The sequence below is a fragment of the Babylonia areolata genome, chromosome 14 (assembly GCF_041734735.1).
Source record: "Babylonia areolata isolate BAREFJ2019XMU chromosome 14, ASM4173473v1, whole genome shotgun sequence".
NCBI classification, from domain to species: Eukaryota; Metazoa; Mollusca; class Gastropoda; order Neogastropoda; family Buccinidae; genus Babylonia; species Babylonia areolata.
In genome coordinates, this window is record NC_134889.1 from 15,052,873 (window position 1) to 15,068,175 (window position 15,303).

Below are 15,303 nucleotides of genomic sequence, written 5' to 3' on the forward strand. Positions count from 1 at the left end.
TTCAGTCACAAAAAAGATAAAAATGCGTGGCTTTACCTTTTTTCAGTCTCGAAAAGGGTAAAAATGCATGGCTTTACCTTGCTTCAGTCTCGAAAAGGGTAAAAATGCATGGTTTTACTTTGCTTCAGTCTCGAAAAAGGTAAAAATGCATGGCTTTGCCTTCTGTTTCAGTCTCAAAAAAGGTAGAAATATATGGCTTTGCCTTCTGTTTCAGTCACGAAAAAGATAAAAATGCATGGTTTTACTTTGCTTCAGTCTCGAAAAAGGTAAAAATGCATGGCTTTGCCTTCTGTTTCAGTCTCAAAAAAGGTAGAAATATATGGCTTTGCCTTCTGTTTCAGTCACGAAAAAGATAAAAATGCATGGCTTTACCTTGCTTCAGTCTCGAAAAAGGTAAAAATGCATGGCTTTGCCTTCTGTTTCAGTCTCAAAAAAGGTAGAAATATATGGCTTTGCCTTCTGTTTCAGTCACGAAAAAGATAAAAATGCATGGCTTTATCTTGCTTCAGTCTCGAAAAAGGTAGAAATACATGGCTTTGCCTTCTGTTTCAGTCTCGAAAAAGATAAAAATGCATGGCTTTGCCTTCTGTTTCAGTCACGAAAAAGATAAAAATGCATGGCTTTGCCTTCTGTTTCAGTCTCGAAAAAGATAAAAATGCATGGCTTTACCTTTTTTCAGTCTCGAAAAAGGTAGAAATACATGGCTTTACCTTGCTTCAGTCTCGAAAAAGGTATAAAATGCATGGCTTTACCTTGCTTCAGTCTCGAAAAAGGTTTAAAATGCATGGCTTTACCTTGCTTCAGTCTCGAAAAGGGTAAAAATGCATGGCTTTACCTTGCTTCAGTCTCGAAAAAGGTAAAAATGCATGGCTTTACCTTCTGTTTCAGTAGCGAAAAAGGTCAACTGTTTGGCTTTACTTTCAGTTTCATTCTCGAAGAATGTATATATATATATACATATATATATATATATATATATATATATATATATATATATATAAAAACCCACACACACACAAAAATAAGAGAAAAAATGTATGGCTTTACCATCCGTTTCAGTCTCGAAACACACACACACACACACACACACACACACACACACACACACACACACATCACGGCTGTACATTCAGATTCTGTCTCGTAAAAGGTAAAAATGCAAGGATTTACCTTCCATTTCAGTTTCAAAAAGGAAATAATGTGTGGGATTTCTGTCAGTTTCAGTCTTGTTAAAGATTATTTAAAAAAAAAAAACACACCCAAAAACATGGCCTTTATTTTCATTTTCAGTCTCGTAAAAGGTAATAATGTATGGCTTTACCTTTTGTTTCAGTCTCGTGTAATGTAAGTATTCATGGCATTTCTTTCAGTTTCAGTCAAGTAAAAGATAATGTACCTCCATTTTCAGTCTCGAAAACGGCATAAAAAAAGTACGCCTTTACCTAAAGCTTCAGTGTCGAAAAAGGCCAAATGCACGGATTTACCTCCAGTGTTAGTCTTGTAAAAGGTAAAATGTACCTTCGTTTTCAGTCTCGAAGTAGAAAAACACGGACTGCTTTACCTTAAATTTCAGTCTCTTAAAGGTAGAAATGTGTAGCTTTACTTTCAGCTTCAGTCTTGAAATAAGTATTAAAAAAAAAAAAAGAAGAAAAAAAAGAGAAAGAAACAAAGAAAAAAAAAAAAGCAAGGAAAAAAAGCATGGTTTTACCCTCAGCTAAAGTCTCGTTCAAGGTAAAAATATGTGGTTTTACCTCCTGTTTCAGTCTCGTTCACAACCCGGCAAGCTACGTCATCAACCAATGTGTGTGACGATGAATCGTCCAGCTATAGAAGACCGTAATCTTCCCGCGAAAGATTGGAACTGAACTGACAAAAGTCGACCCTTACCTCGAGCATTAGATATCAGAAAATCCTCATTGACGTCATTTTCGTCCTCCAATCGTACCTGCCCAATCATGAATCGCCTTTCATTTTGCCCTCAAGTACGCTTCGCCCAATGGTGTACTTTGACAGAGACGTGGGCGACACAGTATTATGCGATCCAGGTTTGTGTAAATCACGGGCTGTTGGTCATACTATTTCTGTCCGAGGAAAATAGTCGGATTAGATGTAAGAAATGTAAATGAAGGGTAAAGGTGTGTGTGTGTGTGTGTGTGTGTGTGTGTGTGTGTGTGTGTGCGCGCGCGCGTGGAGGAGGGGAAAGTTGGAGGTGTGGGGTTAAGATTTTAGCTGCCGGGCAAATTTCGAGATAATTATTCACAGATGTCACTGTTCCTACAAGGTCATATTGTTTTGTAATAACCGTAAGGACGCTAGTGTCAGGAGAGGCAAAACGTTAAGTATTTGTCAGAAAAGAAACGCCACAGGCGCTTCAGGTGGATTGCGTTATGTAGCAGTTACATAACATTTCTTATGAATATTAATTGTGTTAACTGCTTGCTGATAAAAAAATGAAAATAATTCTTATATCCACATTAAGATTCACGCCCCCATCTTTGGGAGTTTAGACTTTAACAACCAAACCGATTTCCTTTTCAAAACTTTTCCACCAGCATTTCTAATAGCATTGGTCACAGCAGGGTTTTACGCCCAGTCGGTCATGAAACTCACCAGAAATAAGATTCATCAAGCTTGAGCAGTCAGCTTGACGTCATCACACACACAAAAATGAAACCAACATGATTCATGCATGTAAAGGACGCATTTTAAAAAAAAGGAGAATAAAAAAGAAGAATCACATTCACGCTGCGTGCAGATATAGCCACCCACACACAAATACACGCAGACACGTAAACGGAGAGAGAGAGGGGGGGGGGGGAGGGGGGGTAGAGAGGGAGAGAGGGAGAGAGAGGGGAGAGAGAGAGAGAGTCAGGAACGAACGAACGAACGAAATTTTATTTTACGAGTGTAAAGGAGTAAGCACAAAGTACTTGTTTACATCCAGCCCTCTGGGCAAGAATAATAATTGAGAAAAAAAAAAAAAAAACAAAAAAAGCGAGAGTTAATTCACAACACCAACGTCAAAATTACACAAGCATGTACAAACATAAACATAGAACTTATATACAATACAATATCGCGATAGATGAATAACAGCAAGGACAATAGGGTAGGGGCGTGGTGGAGAGCGGAAGGAAGAATGGACAAGGGGAACAGTAAAGAAGGTAGGGGAGGCTGACTGAACAGACAGATATAGTGACAGTGACAGTGGAGACAGACATAGAGAGAGACTTACAGGGGAGGAGAGAGGCGTATATATATTGACAATCTATACATGTTTGTTGTTTATAATTGATATGTCACATAATCACATGTTTTTCAATAAATGTGCACGATATATGTTTTTAAAGTTAGGGATGCTTTTTACAGTGTTTACATTGAGGCAGGATAATATTTCATTCCATAAACAGCCCCGTGAATAAGACAGACTAGATTTAGAAAGATCGATCCTTGGAAGTGGTACCATAACTTTATGAACATGACGATGAGTGTTGGTTACAAATTTATTCTTGAGTGAGGGGGGGGAGCAAATCCAGACATGATTTTGAACATAAATAGACACTTGTTAAATAGAAGTTTTGTTTTCAGTGGGAGGATATCGAGAGCTTTATAATCAGATATAGTCAATGAAGAAGATTTTAAAAGAATCAATTTTACAGCTCTTCTATGCAGACTCAATAGAGGTTTTATAATACTGTCACTCGCCGAATCCCAGACTGTCGAAGCATAGTTAATGTGTGATTCTCTATATAAGCACTGACAAATAGTTTTCAGCAGTGAATATCCAAAACGTGTTTAATTCTAGACAGTTGATAGATATTTTTTTTATACCTGTTTGCATAACAGAGAAATATGATGTGACCATGACAGATTATTATCGATAGTGATGCCAAGGATTTTATGGTGGTCAGCTTCTTCAATCTTGTCACCTTTGATGAAAATAGGCGAACAGTTTATGGACATATTTTGACGTTTTTGTCTTGTTGTGATTATTAGGAATTTTGTTATTTTAGGATGGAGACACATGTGGTTTAGTTCGGACCATTCAATCAATTGGTCAATACTTTCCTGAAGAGAAAGAGATACGATACATAGGTTAGTATGACTAGTATGAATGGTGGTGTCATCAGCAAACATTTCACATGGTGTCTTGATAGATAAGGGTAGGTCATTAATATATGCAGAAAATAAGATAGGTCCCAAAACAGAACCTTGAGGTACACCGTAGTTAATTGGTAATAACATTGATTTTGAACCATTTGTGGACACAAGTTGTTTTCTTTCAGAGAGAAAAGATGAGATAAGTTCTAATGTATTCAAAGACAAACCATAAATCTTTAGTTTTTTCAGGAAGAGAGAATGATCAATCACATCAAAAGCCTTCATAAAGTCGACAACAAGAGCTCCAGTAATTTCGTTATTATTAATGTTAGTAAGCCATTGATCTACTAAATTTGTTAGTGCAGAATGACATGAGTGATTAGCTCTAAATCCAGACTGATTTGGATGGAACAAGTCAAAATTATTAAAATGCTTAAGAATATGTTTATTTATATGATTTTCCACGGGTTTTGATAATATTGGCAAAATAGAAATTGGTCTGTAGTTTGATGGTTCAGAGCGATCACCATTCTTATATATAGGAATAACTTTAGCAGTTTTGAGCGTTTTGGGAATCTTATTTTTTGTAATACTTAAATTATATATGTATGTGAGGGATTCTGCTATTATAGGAGCTGAGAGTTTTAATATTTTTCCGTCCATGCCATCAAGACCTCTTGTACTAGTTTGTTTTAAATGGATCAGAGCATTATAAACTTCATGTACACATATCAAAGGAATATCTAATGTGGATGAAATATTTTTGATTGACAGAATTCTAACAGAGCATCTAGAGAATTAAGGTTTGATTTGTCTGATTTTATAACTGAAGTAGCTATGTTACAGAAATGTGAGTTAAGTCTATCTGTGGATATGTCTGTGAGTGATGTAATTTGTGTGGTTCTATTCTTATTATTCAGCTGATTTATGGCTTTCCACAAAGACTTACTGTCAGACTTAGAAGTGATCAACTTTTGAAAATATTTCTTTTTCGCTAAACGTTTCAAGTTATTTACTGATTTATTTGTTTTTGAAAATCTTTTCGGGTTCCAGTTGATAACCGAAAATCTCTTAAATCGATGGCGTCTTCTATGTCTCTCGTTACCCACCGTTTTTTCAGACTGCTTCTTACACGTTTAGTTTTGAATGGGGCGTGGTTGTTGTAAATGTTGAGGAAATTATGATACCATATTTCAAACGCTTCATCTGGATCAGTAAATTGATGAACGAGAGACATAGGAGAGTTCATCAGGTCCATCAAGAATGAATCTGGGTCAAATTTTGAATAACTTCTGTATGTGATAAATTTATGACAGTTTTTTGGTATCTTGATACCTTTTTTTGACCATGTGATACAAACTGGAAAGTGGTCGCAACAGCCAAAGGTTGGAGAGCATATTTCAGGAATAGTCTTTGTGGAAGTTGTATATATGTGGTCGATGAGTGTTTGTGAAGTGCGAGTGATTCGTGTTGGTTTGTCGATTAACTGACTGAGATGAAAGGATTCGTATGTTCGTTTCCAGTTCAAATTGCATTTCAGTAAATCTATATTAAAGTCACCCAATAAAATAATTTCATTTGAGAGCAGAGAAGCATCTTCCATCATTAGCGTGAACTTATCCAACCAGTCAACGTGCTCTGCAGGATTCCTATAGATAAAGTCTATAAGAAACGGTTCCGATTTTTTAAAGTGTACCTGGATCCATACTGATTCAACATGGTGGTTTTCGAATGATTCGATTCTTTTGAATCGGATATGTTCATGAACATAACTAAGTAAGCCCGTTTCCTTTGGATTGAAAGGATCCTTACGAACGACATTATATCCAGGCATGGTTAGGTCAGAGTCTGACATATGTTCTGATAATCTTGTCTCACCAAATCCAAAAATGTGAAAGTTTGTTGTTGTTTTTCCAAAACTATTCAATATATCAGAAACATCAGATAACTTGTCAATTATATAATAATTGACATTAAAAAAACAACCTACTCTCAAACCTTCTGCCAATGACCATGCATCGCACGTCTGGGGTGTGTTAGCATTCATGATTTTCTTAACACTGACAATATAAGTAATGAAAAATTCAATAAGCAAGACACAGGACAATCTAGATTGTATAGGAACAATAACAATAATAATAATGTCAAGTAGATAGCAAGCAAATTGAGAGAAAAAAGAGTAAATTCTGAAGATTAAACACTATAAAGAAAAATCAATCAAGCAAGCAAAATCAATTAAATGAACAATTATGGGGTAGATAACAATTTCACCTTATGATAACGGAAGAATAAAATATAATGAAAAATGAAAGTTATTATATATATAGAAAAAAAATCTGGACTCCTCAGTCGTATCAGTGGTACTAATATTAATGGGCAAGGCAACTTATCAGTTGATCCGGACCATGTGTGAGCAACCGCAGGGGTTTATAATTACAAAGAAAACAAACAACTCATACTTCATACACATGTGCAAGCTAACCCCAACCCTTCCCCACCCTCCCCGATATTTCGATACTTGCAACAACAACAAAAAAACCACCACCACCACCAACAAAATTAAAGAAAACGACAAATACTGAAAGGAAAACAGCATCATCCAAGATTAACTCTGTAACTGGCGAAAGATTAAACATGGAGACATATCTATTTAGAAGGGTGTGGGGACACATGGGGGAAGGAGTCTGCAGGAGGGGGACGAGGGGGTGACGTAACAAGAAGTCAAGAAGCATGATATGATGTGCGCTGTTGTGACAACGAGCGGGATGCCATGTGAAACAATTGTTCTGCATATGGATGGATTCTGTTTGGAGACCGTGTGTTTGTTAGTCTGTCTGTATTTTGCCTAGGAAAGTTATTATATGAGACGCCATTTTGATCTGTGTAGTGTGGTTGACGTGCGACAGGGACAGAATTGTACGGTGAGGCTGGGTAGGGGTGTGGGGAGGGTACTGACTGGAATGTAAGATTGGTGTTCTCCTACTATTTAAGCTGGGAGTAAGGGGAGGGAAATGATAACTGGATTGTATGGGTGGAAATGGTTGCTCAAAAACCTGATCATGTGCATCGCCAGTTACGTCAGCTTGATGTGTTCGCCTCAATTCTGCCTGTGAATGATAAGCAGAGGAATGATCGTTACGCAGTGGAACATTTCTGTCGTTCCACTCTTTGTCAGTCCTGTGATTGTTTTCAGGAAAACGGCCTTCTTGACGGAGACCCGTCCGCCACAGATTTGTATAAGTTGCAGCCAGAAGAACAGTTCCTCTGGCATTAGGGTGTTTTACGCTGCTGTAAAGGTTGGTGTTTGGTGCGAATGTTGGAAAATTATTGATGTAAAGGACATTTTGTTGGTCACATGTGATTTGAAGGTTACGGTTCGAGGGAAGGATGATGTTGTTCAAGTGATGTTTGCCTCTGGCAGGAAGGATCGAACTCAGGCTCAAGCGTGCTTCTGGGAATTTATTTCGACATAACAGGATTAGTTTAGTCCATGTGTCGGTTGACACAGGACCTGATGAACAGGAATTTACGCCAACATGAATGAGCACGTCTTTCAGATTTGGAGTAACAGGTAATGCATTAAGCCAATTGCAGAGGTCTTCAACACACATTCCTGGAACACATATTTTGAATAAAATAGGACTGATGGGGCGATAACCGTCTGGCGTTGATGAAACGGATGACAGAGTCACCAATTAGAGGTATAGATGCTTTGTCTGGAATCGACATGCTGTTCAGTGTTTCTTGGGGAGATGCTGACAAAGCTTTAGTTGTTGGTTTACTATTTACCATGGTAACTCTATCTACGGGAGGGACCGCGTCAGCTGGAATGCTATTCTATGCACTCGAGAGCACAGAGAAAGGGTTAGATGTGGAAACTGAGTAAAGAAAAGTTTCCATGTTCATCATTGTAATCAGAAGAGAGGGCTGATGTACTGTCCGGTTTGTTTTCACGAGGAGGACAGTGTTTAGGGGATGGTGTCACTGTCTGGAATTCCGCCCGTGCACAGCTCTCTCGGTAAAACAGAGGGCTTAGCTACAGTATCATGACTTGGGGCGGTTTGATGGTAGGGAATTGTGTCTGTTTCTCTGCTTACATCTACACTTGTAGGTTTGTTCTGAATCTCAGAGGGTGTTTGTGTGGATGATGTCACACTTTTCGTCTCTTCTGATTTAGATTTTTTAATTTCAGAGTTTATTGACCCTAGCTGTGTTTTGATGGACTGGTTGTCTTTTGTTAGCTGTTTGTTTGATGCTTCCAGTTTTGTGAGCTGAGATTGTATGTCATCCAGTTTGGAAATGAGCATGTTGAATTTTTCAGAAATATTGATACGTAATTCGTTTTTAGTGATAACCTTGATGTCTTCGACATCTATGAAAATGTTATTTTGTAATGTTGATTGTGCACTAGATAAAGAACCAAGCTGCTGGTCTAAATCGAAAACCTTCTGTTTCAGTTCTGGAAGTGAACCGACAGCCTGTGTATGTACTGTTTGGAACAATGTTCGCTTTTTTGTAATCTAGTCCTTCTTCCCACTGGCGTTACGGTCTTTTGTGGCTTCTGGTTTCTCTTCCCTTGTGAGGGTTGCTGTGCGCCACAGGTGGAGTGGGCGGGAGGACGACGATATCATCTTGGGTCGGCTCAGCTGGTTCAGGGTCTGTCAGTTGATGTGATGGTGGTGGGGTGAAAGAATCACCACAAGGAGATGTCGGTGTCCATGGAGACAAGTCAATGGTGGGTGGGTGCATAGTAGGTGTACCAGGGAACGCACTGATGAATGTCACAGGAGTTTGGATCATGAGTTTATATATTTTTTTCAATATTTTTATCTCGCATGAAATTAGACACCACTTTTTAAAAAATAATTTCACATTCATCTGAGTCCCAGAGTGGGTAGTCTAAACCTTGACACAGTGAAGTTCCTTCGGACTGTGATGAAAAATACAGGGTAATAGTCACAGATTTACATGACTGATACAAAATACGAATCACTGACTTGGTAAGAGTGGAAGGAGACGGCACGGATACAAGCAACGAGGGAAACGACAATACTGAGTCATTGTGATCATAGTCACTGAGCTGAACTGAAATAACGAACCCGTGTATTCCAGAATATCGATTAAAAAAAAGACAGCTTCTCCACACTGTAAGTTCATCCTTGCTGTAGGAAAACCGTTTTTGGATTATGTCGAGTGTAGGTTGTAATTTTTTGAGACTCTTGTCTTTGCAAGGAGAAGTTGAAGCAGACATGGTTACACGACACAGGGACAAAGACAATACATAATACTCACTGTGCCAGAGCTGTTCATAATTTCACACTGAAATAGAATCCATTGCGATGAAATGAAGATATACCACACACACACACACAGCACTGTTCACAGGTCAAGGAAGGATATCCACAGAACGTGACCCGTGATACACACAGCAGCGGCTGTCCGTGTTTTGTTTGTTTCCGGTACAGGTGTACTTCACATCATGTCGCGGAAATCACTTGATTATGAATTCAAACCTAACAATTTTTATACTACTGTGCGCAAAATATTTCAATCGAAACAGAAAAGCACATGAATCACTCGATAAGGTGAAATAAATTGAATAATGACACTAAATAAATTAATTTTGCGGAGCGTCATAGAATGGCGTCCGCTCATTCCATGAGAACAGTTCAGAGCTCAGGAAGAGAGGGAGAGAGAGAGAAAGGGGAGAAAGAGAGAGAGTGGGAGGGAGCTAGGGAAAGAGAGAGAGGAGAAAGAGAGAGAGAAAGGGAGAGAGAGAGAGGGGGAGGGAGATAGGGAAAGGGAGAGGGGATAGTGAAAGAGAGAGAGGAGAGAGAGAGGGGGGAGAGGGAGAGAGGGAGAGAGAGGGAAAGAAAGAGAGGATAGAAAGGGTACAAAGAGAGACAGAGAGAAAGAGAGGGAGAGAGGGAGAGGGAAAGAGAAAGAGGGAAAGAGAGAGAGAGAGAGAGAAAGAGTGGTGGAGAGAGAGGGAGAGAGAGAGGGGGAGGGAGAGAGAGATAGAAAGGGAGAGAGAGAGAGGGAGAGGGAGAGAGAGAGAGGGGGAGTTAGGGAAAGAGAGAAAGAGAGAGGGAGAGAGAGAGGGGGAGGGAGAGAGAGGGGGAGAGAGAGGGGGAGAGAGAGAGGGAGAGAGAGGGGGAGAGGGAGAGAGAGGGGGAGAGAGGGAGAGAGAGAGGGAGAGACGGAGGGAGAGAGAGAGAAGGGGGAGAGAGGGAGAGAAAGAGAATAAAAGAGAGGGAGAGAGAGAGAGGGGGGAGGGAGAGAGAGAGGGAGAGGGGGAGAAAAACAATCGGATGCAGCAAACAACACACACACACACACACACACACACACACACACACGCACGCACACACACACACACACACACACACACACACACACACACACACACACACACACACACACACACACACACCTGCGCGCGTAAATAACTTTAATCTGTACTTGGGGAGCGTGTTTTAAACATGTTTCGTGATTAGCATTATCATTATCGTCAGAATAGTAATGACAACGAACACATTGCAGGGTCAGGGGAGAGAGAGAGGGGGGTGGGGCCTGGGGGGGGGGGGGGGGCGGGGGGGGGGGGCAGAGGGGGCGGGGAATAGAGGGAGAGGGTGAGGAGTGCGGGGATTGGAATGGTTTGTTTTTTTATATTTTTGTTTTTTAACATTATTGGTGTGCCAGAGAGGTAGGGTAAGAGGTTATAGGGTCATCTGTGGTTCACCTGCCCATCCATTGAGCCATGCTTTGATGTTTGATGGAGGATGTGTGTGCGTATGTGTGTGTGTGTGTGTGTGTGTGTGTGTGTGTGTGTGAGAGAGAGAGAGAGAGAGAGAGAGAGAGAGAGAGAGAGAGAAACTGAACTGAACTGAACTGAAACTGTTCAATGTCATTAGCACACATGCCATAATTAAAATGGGGTTCACAATTTCATGGGTATTGTCCAAGAAAAACAGAGATTAAACATGAACAAAGAAAAGTCTCAGAGACTACTCCACACATGCAGACAACAGTCTCTCAGCCTGCTTGCGAATCTCCATCTATGTACATACAAAATAGGCCAACACCTTATCAAAGGTAGTGTAATCGTTACTGTTCAATAAGTAAACCACCAAGCACATTAAGAAGAAATAGATAATCTGTGTGAACCATAAGCAGAATGTTTTCAAACTGAAAACAAAAGTTTTCTTGCTTTACTCGCTTCAGCAATGTATTTTGCCAAGGATCTAATTACTTCGTCATTATCAGCTATTAACACATCAACTACGTTTTGCCTTCTGGTAACAGGCGCCTTAAACAGGTTACATTTCTGTCTAATGGGTTCGTACGCTTCACATGCAAACATAAAGTAATATTCGTCTTCGGTAGAATTTGTTTTGCATGCTGGGCACGTATTGGTTTCTGCAGTGCCTGATATGAAACATTTTCTGTTTGTATTCAATCCAAGTGTCCTTGTACGAAATCTGGCCAGCATATCTCTGTGCCATTTTATGTGTTATGATATACAGATATTTTTCAGGCAGTAAATTACTATTAAAAGAAAGAAACCAAGTATACTTTTCATTCTCTTCTATATGACCGTGCCAATTTTGTTGGAATATACATATCAGGCGATCCTTGAATTCTGAAATAAATGCGTTATAATCCCCTACTTCCTGACTTAACCAAACAATACCAAACCCGTTTACAGTAAGTAGTTTCTTTATATTAGATACCCAGATACACTTCCCATTTTTGTGCTGCTGCAATAACATTTCATAAGCTTGTCTACATAACCTTGTCATAGGTAATTTTAGAGTGTAAAGGAACATTTAAGAAACGCTTAATGGCAAATGTATGAAGAGAGAGAAAGAGAGAGAGAGAGAGAGAGTGTGTGTGTGTGTGTGTGTAAGAGAGAGAGAAAGAGAGAGAGAGAGTGCGTGTGTGTGCGTGTGTGTGTGTGTGTGTGTGTGTGTGTGTGTGTGTGTGTGTGTGTGTGTGTGTGTGAAGTAGTAGTATTAATAGTAGTAGCAATAGTACCTTTTTATACCATTTCACAAAATCAATGATGTTAGACTTCTTTTTGTCAATTTATGTCAGAGTGTGTATATGTGTTTTTGTGTTAGCGTTAGTGCGTGCATGGGCGCGCGCGGGCACGCGCGTGTGTGTGTGTTTGTGTGTGTGCGTAAGTGTATGTGTACCTCTCTCTCTCTCTCTCTCTCTCTCTCTCTCTCTCTCTCTCTCTCTCTCTCTCTCTCTCGCCTTCGCTTTACTCTCTGTGCGCGCGCGCGCGTGTGTGTGTAAACGTGCTTGCATGCATACGTGTGTATATTCATATATGTGCGCCTGTATACTATTTCAAAATCATCGTGACATTCTCACTCTTCTTGTTCACACACACACACACACACACACACACACACACACACACACACACACACACACACACACACACACACACAGATAGACAAGCCCTCACACACACACACACACACACACACACACACACACACACACACACACACACACACACACACACACACACACACACACACACACACACACACACACACACACACACACACACACACACCTATCCTTACAAATATATATTGAAGAAAGGAGTGTTGACACTTCAAAAGGGCAGAGGTGAAACAAGTGAAGAAGAAGAAGACAGAAGGAGAGAGAAGGTAAAGGTAAACCCTTTATCAAAACCATCAAGGGAAAGGTCGGTACACACAGGAATACGCCCCCCCTCAGGTCAAACGCACACAGAGACACATCATGTACCTATCAACCTTGAGGATCGAATAGAAATTAGAACTAAAGAGGGTCCGCTATCAGATCTCTTTTCGCTCCAAGGCTTGTGGAAAATCCGCTAAATTTCGTGGATGACTGCGTATTTGGATGGATGAAACGGATGTGTGATTCTGTTGTTGTTGCTCTCTGTGTAGTGAGCTAGCGTGGTGGTTGGTAGTGGTGATGTCTGTTGTAATAATGATAATGATAATAATAAAAATGCAGGCTTATATAGCGCAGTACCCCCATCTCAGATGGGGCTCACCGTGCTTTACAATAGACTATACTAATTTAAGACTAAGTGTCGTAAAATATGTGCAAAGTCAACACAGTTTCACATGACATTGGCTAAAAAAGTACATATGTACGACTAAGTGACATAAGGAAAAAACAACAAAAATACATGTAAATCGACACATGCGCCATAAGTCTCAAATCACACAGGTGCAAATCACAGCAAAACAAAGCACATCACATTCACCATTGTTAAAAATAAACACCAGGGAACCAGGTATCACGAAAAACACACCAAAACCATCACAGATGCATACAGATCAACACAAAGAGCACATCCAGCAACAAAAACCACAGCAAGCATATGAGAATGAAAAAACTTCAGTGAGAAAAATACAGTTTGAAAAGATATGTTTTGAGTGCTCTCTTGAATGTGGGTGTTCAGGTATAACGGAGGTGTGAGGGCAGTGAATTCCATTGTTTAGGTGCAACGAAAGAAAATGAACGTTCACCATCAATTTTAGTGCGAATCTTTGGAATAGACTGTGTGTGCTTGTCATTTGAAGAACGGAGTTGTCTGGATGGTGAATAGACAGAAAGTAGATCTGAAAGATAGACGGGACAAGAATCAGTGAAGAAATTGTGACAAAGGACTTAGTTTGTATTGTATTCGTGTTTGAATGGGGAGCCAGTGAAGGGAAGCGAGTAGGGGAGTGACGTGTTGACGTTTCTCAGCTTTGAGAGTGAGTCGTGCTGCAGAGATTTTAACCTTTTGAAGTTTTTCAACACAGTGTTTGGGGCAGCCAGCAAGAAGAGCATTTCCTTAATCTAATCTAGATAGAACAAAAGAACAGACCGATGTCTTAGTGGGTTTTTTTTTATATAGTTTGTTTGTTTTTTGTTTTTGGTTAGATATTGCCGAATGGAGCTGATTTGTCGCGGTGCTGCATATGCTGACCTACAAATGTGGTTGATGTGTGTGTAAAGTGTCATGTCATCAGAAAGCATGTAACCTAAATTGCGTGCAGATGCTGAGAAAGGTATGTCTGAGGTCCATACCAGGATAGGTGAAGGCTTAGGCAAGTCAGAAAATGAGCGCTTTGGGTGAATGAGAAGTGCCTCTGTCTTATTATCATTTAGTTTGAGTTTGTGATCTGTCATCCATGATCTGACATCTGTGATGCATGACTGTAAAGTCTGTATCTGTTAAGCTGTGTGTCTTCTGCGAAAGATTGATCGGAAACAAAGTGACATTGGATGAGTGTATGAAGAAGTTTGGTGTATATGATGAAGAGTAAAGGACCTAAGACAGAACCCTGTGGAACTCCGAACAAAGCAGGTACTGGTTGCGATGAGTGATTATTGATAATGACTGTCTGTATGCGACTTGAAAGATAGCTTTTGACCCAAGAAAGAGCTAATCCTGAAACTCAATAGTAGTGATGAAGGATGTGCAACAAAAGTGTATGGCCTATGGTGTCAAACGCTGCGCTCAAATCTAACAAAGTAACAGCAGAAACATGACCTTGATCTAGTGCCAAAACAATATCGTTAGCGACCGTGGGAAGTGCAGTTTCTGTACTGTGCGAGGGTCTGTATGCTGATTGGTTGGGTGACAGCAGGGAATGTGAGTTTAAGTATTAAAATAACTGACTCAAAACAGCTTTTTCAATGACTAAAGACATAAAAGACAAGTTTTAGACTGGTCGATAATTTTTAATCCGCCTTGCACCAGGAACCAAAATTTCCTGTCGGCCAATGGCATTACTGCTCTGTAATTTGGTAGCTGTGTGTGTGGGAGCCGGACGTGGGAATGTGTGTGTGTGTGTGTGTGTGTGTGTGTGTGTGTGTGTGTTTTGTGTGCTAGTTTGCGTGTATAAGTATTTGTGTTAGCCGTGGGTTTGTTGTTGTTGTGTGTGTGTGTGTTTCTCTGTGTGTGTTCGTGTGTGTGTGTGTGTGTGTGTGTGTGTGTGTGTGTGTGTGTGTGTGTGTGTGTGTGTGTGTGTGTGTGTGTGTGTGTGGTGCATTTGAGAGAGAGAGAAAGAAAGAGAGAGAGAGCGAGAGCAGGAGACATCACACATGCTCACACGCGCGTGGGCATACACACACACAGATACAGCCAGCAAAACTCTGCAGGTTTTTTAAAATTTAATTCACCTTGCAGCAGGAACC

General features: G+C 40.2%; 1 protein-coding gene across 1 annotated transcript in view; it reads right to left on the reverse strand.

Annotated features, from left to right (window-relative positions):
- Positions 1 to 15,303, reverse strand: part of LOC143289618 (dopamine beta-hydroxylase-like) — a 53,733-nt gene that overhangs the window by 6,478 nt on the left and 31,952 nt on the right. Inside the window, exon 13 of the mRNA XM_076598660.1 lies at positions 15,289 to 15,303. This exon is cut by the window's right edge and continues 69 nt beyond it. Within this exon, the coding sequence (XP_076454775.1) occupies positions 15,289 to 15,303 (15 nt within the window). The remainder of the gene's footprint in view (positions 1 to 15,288) is intronic.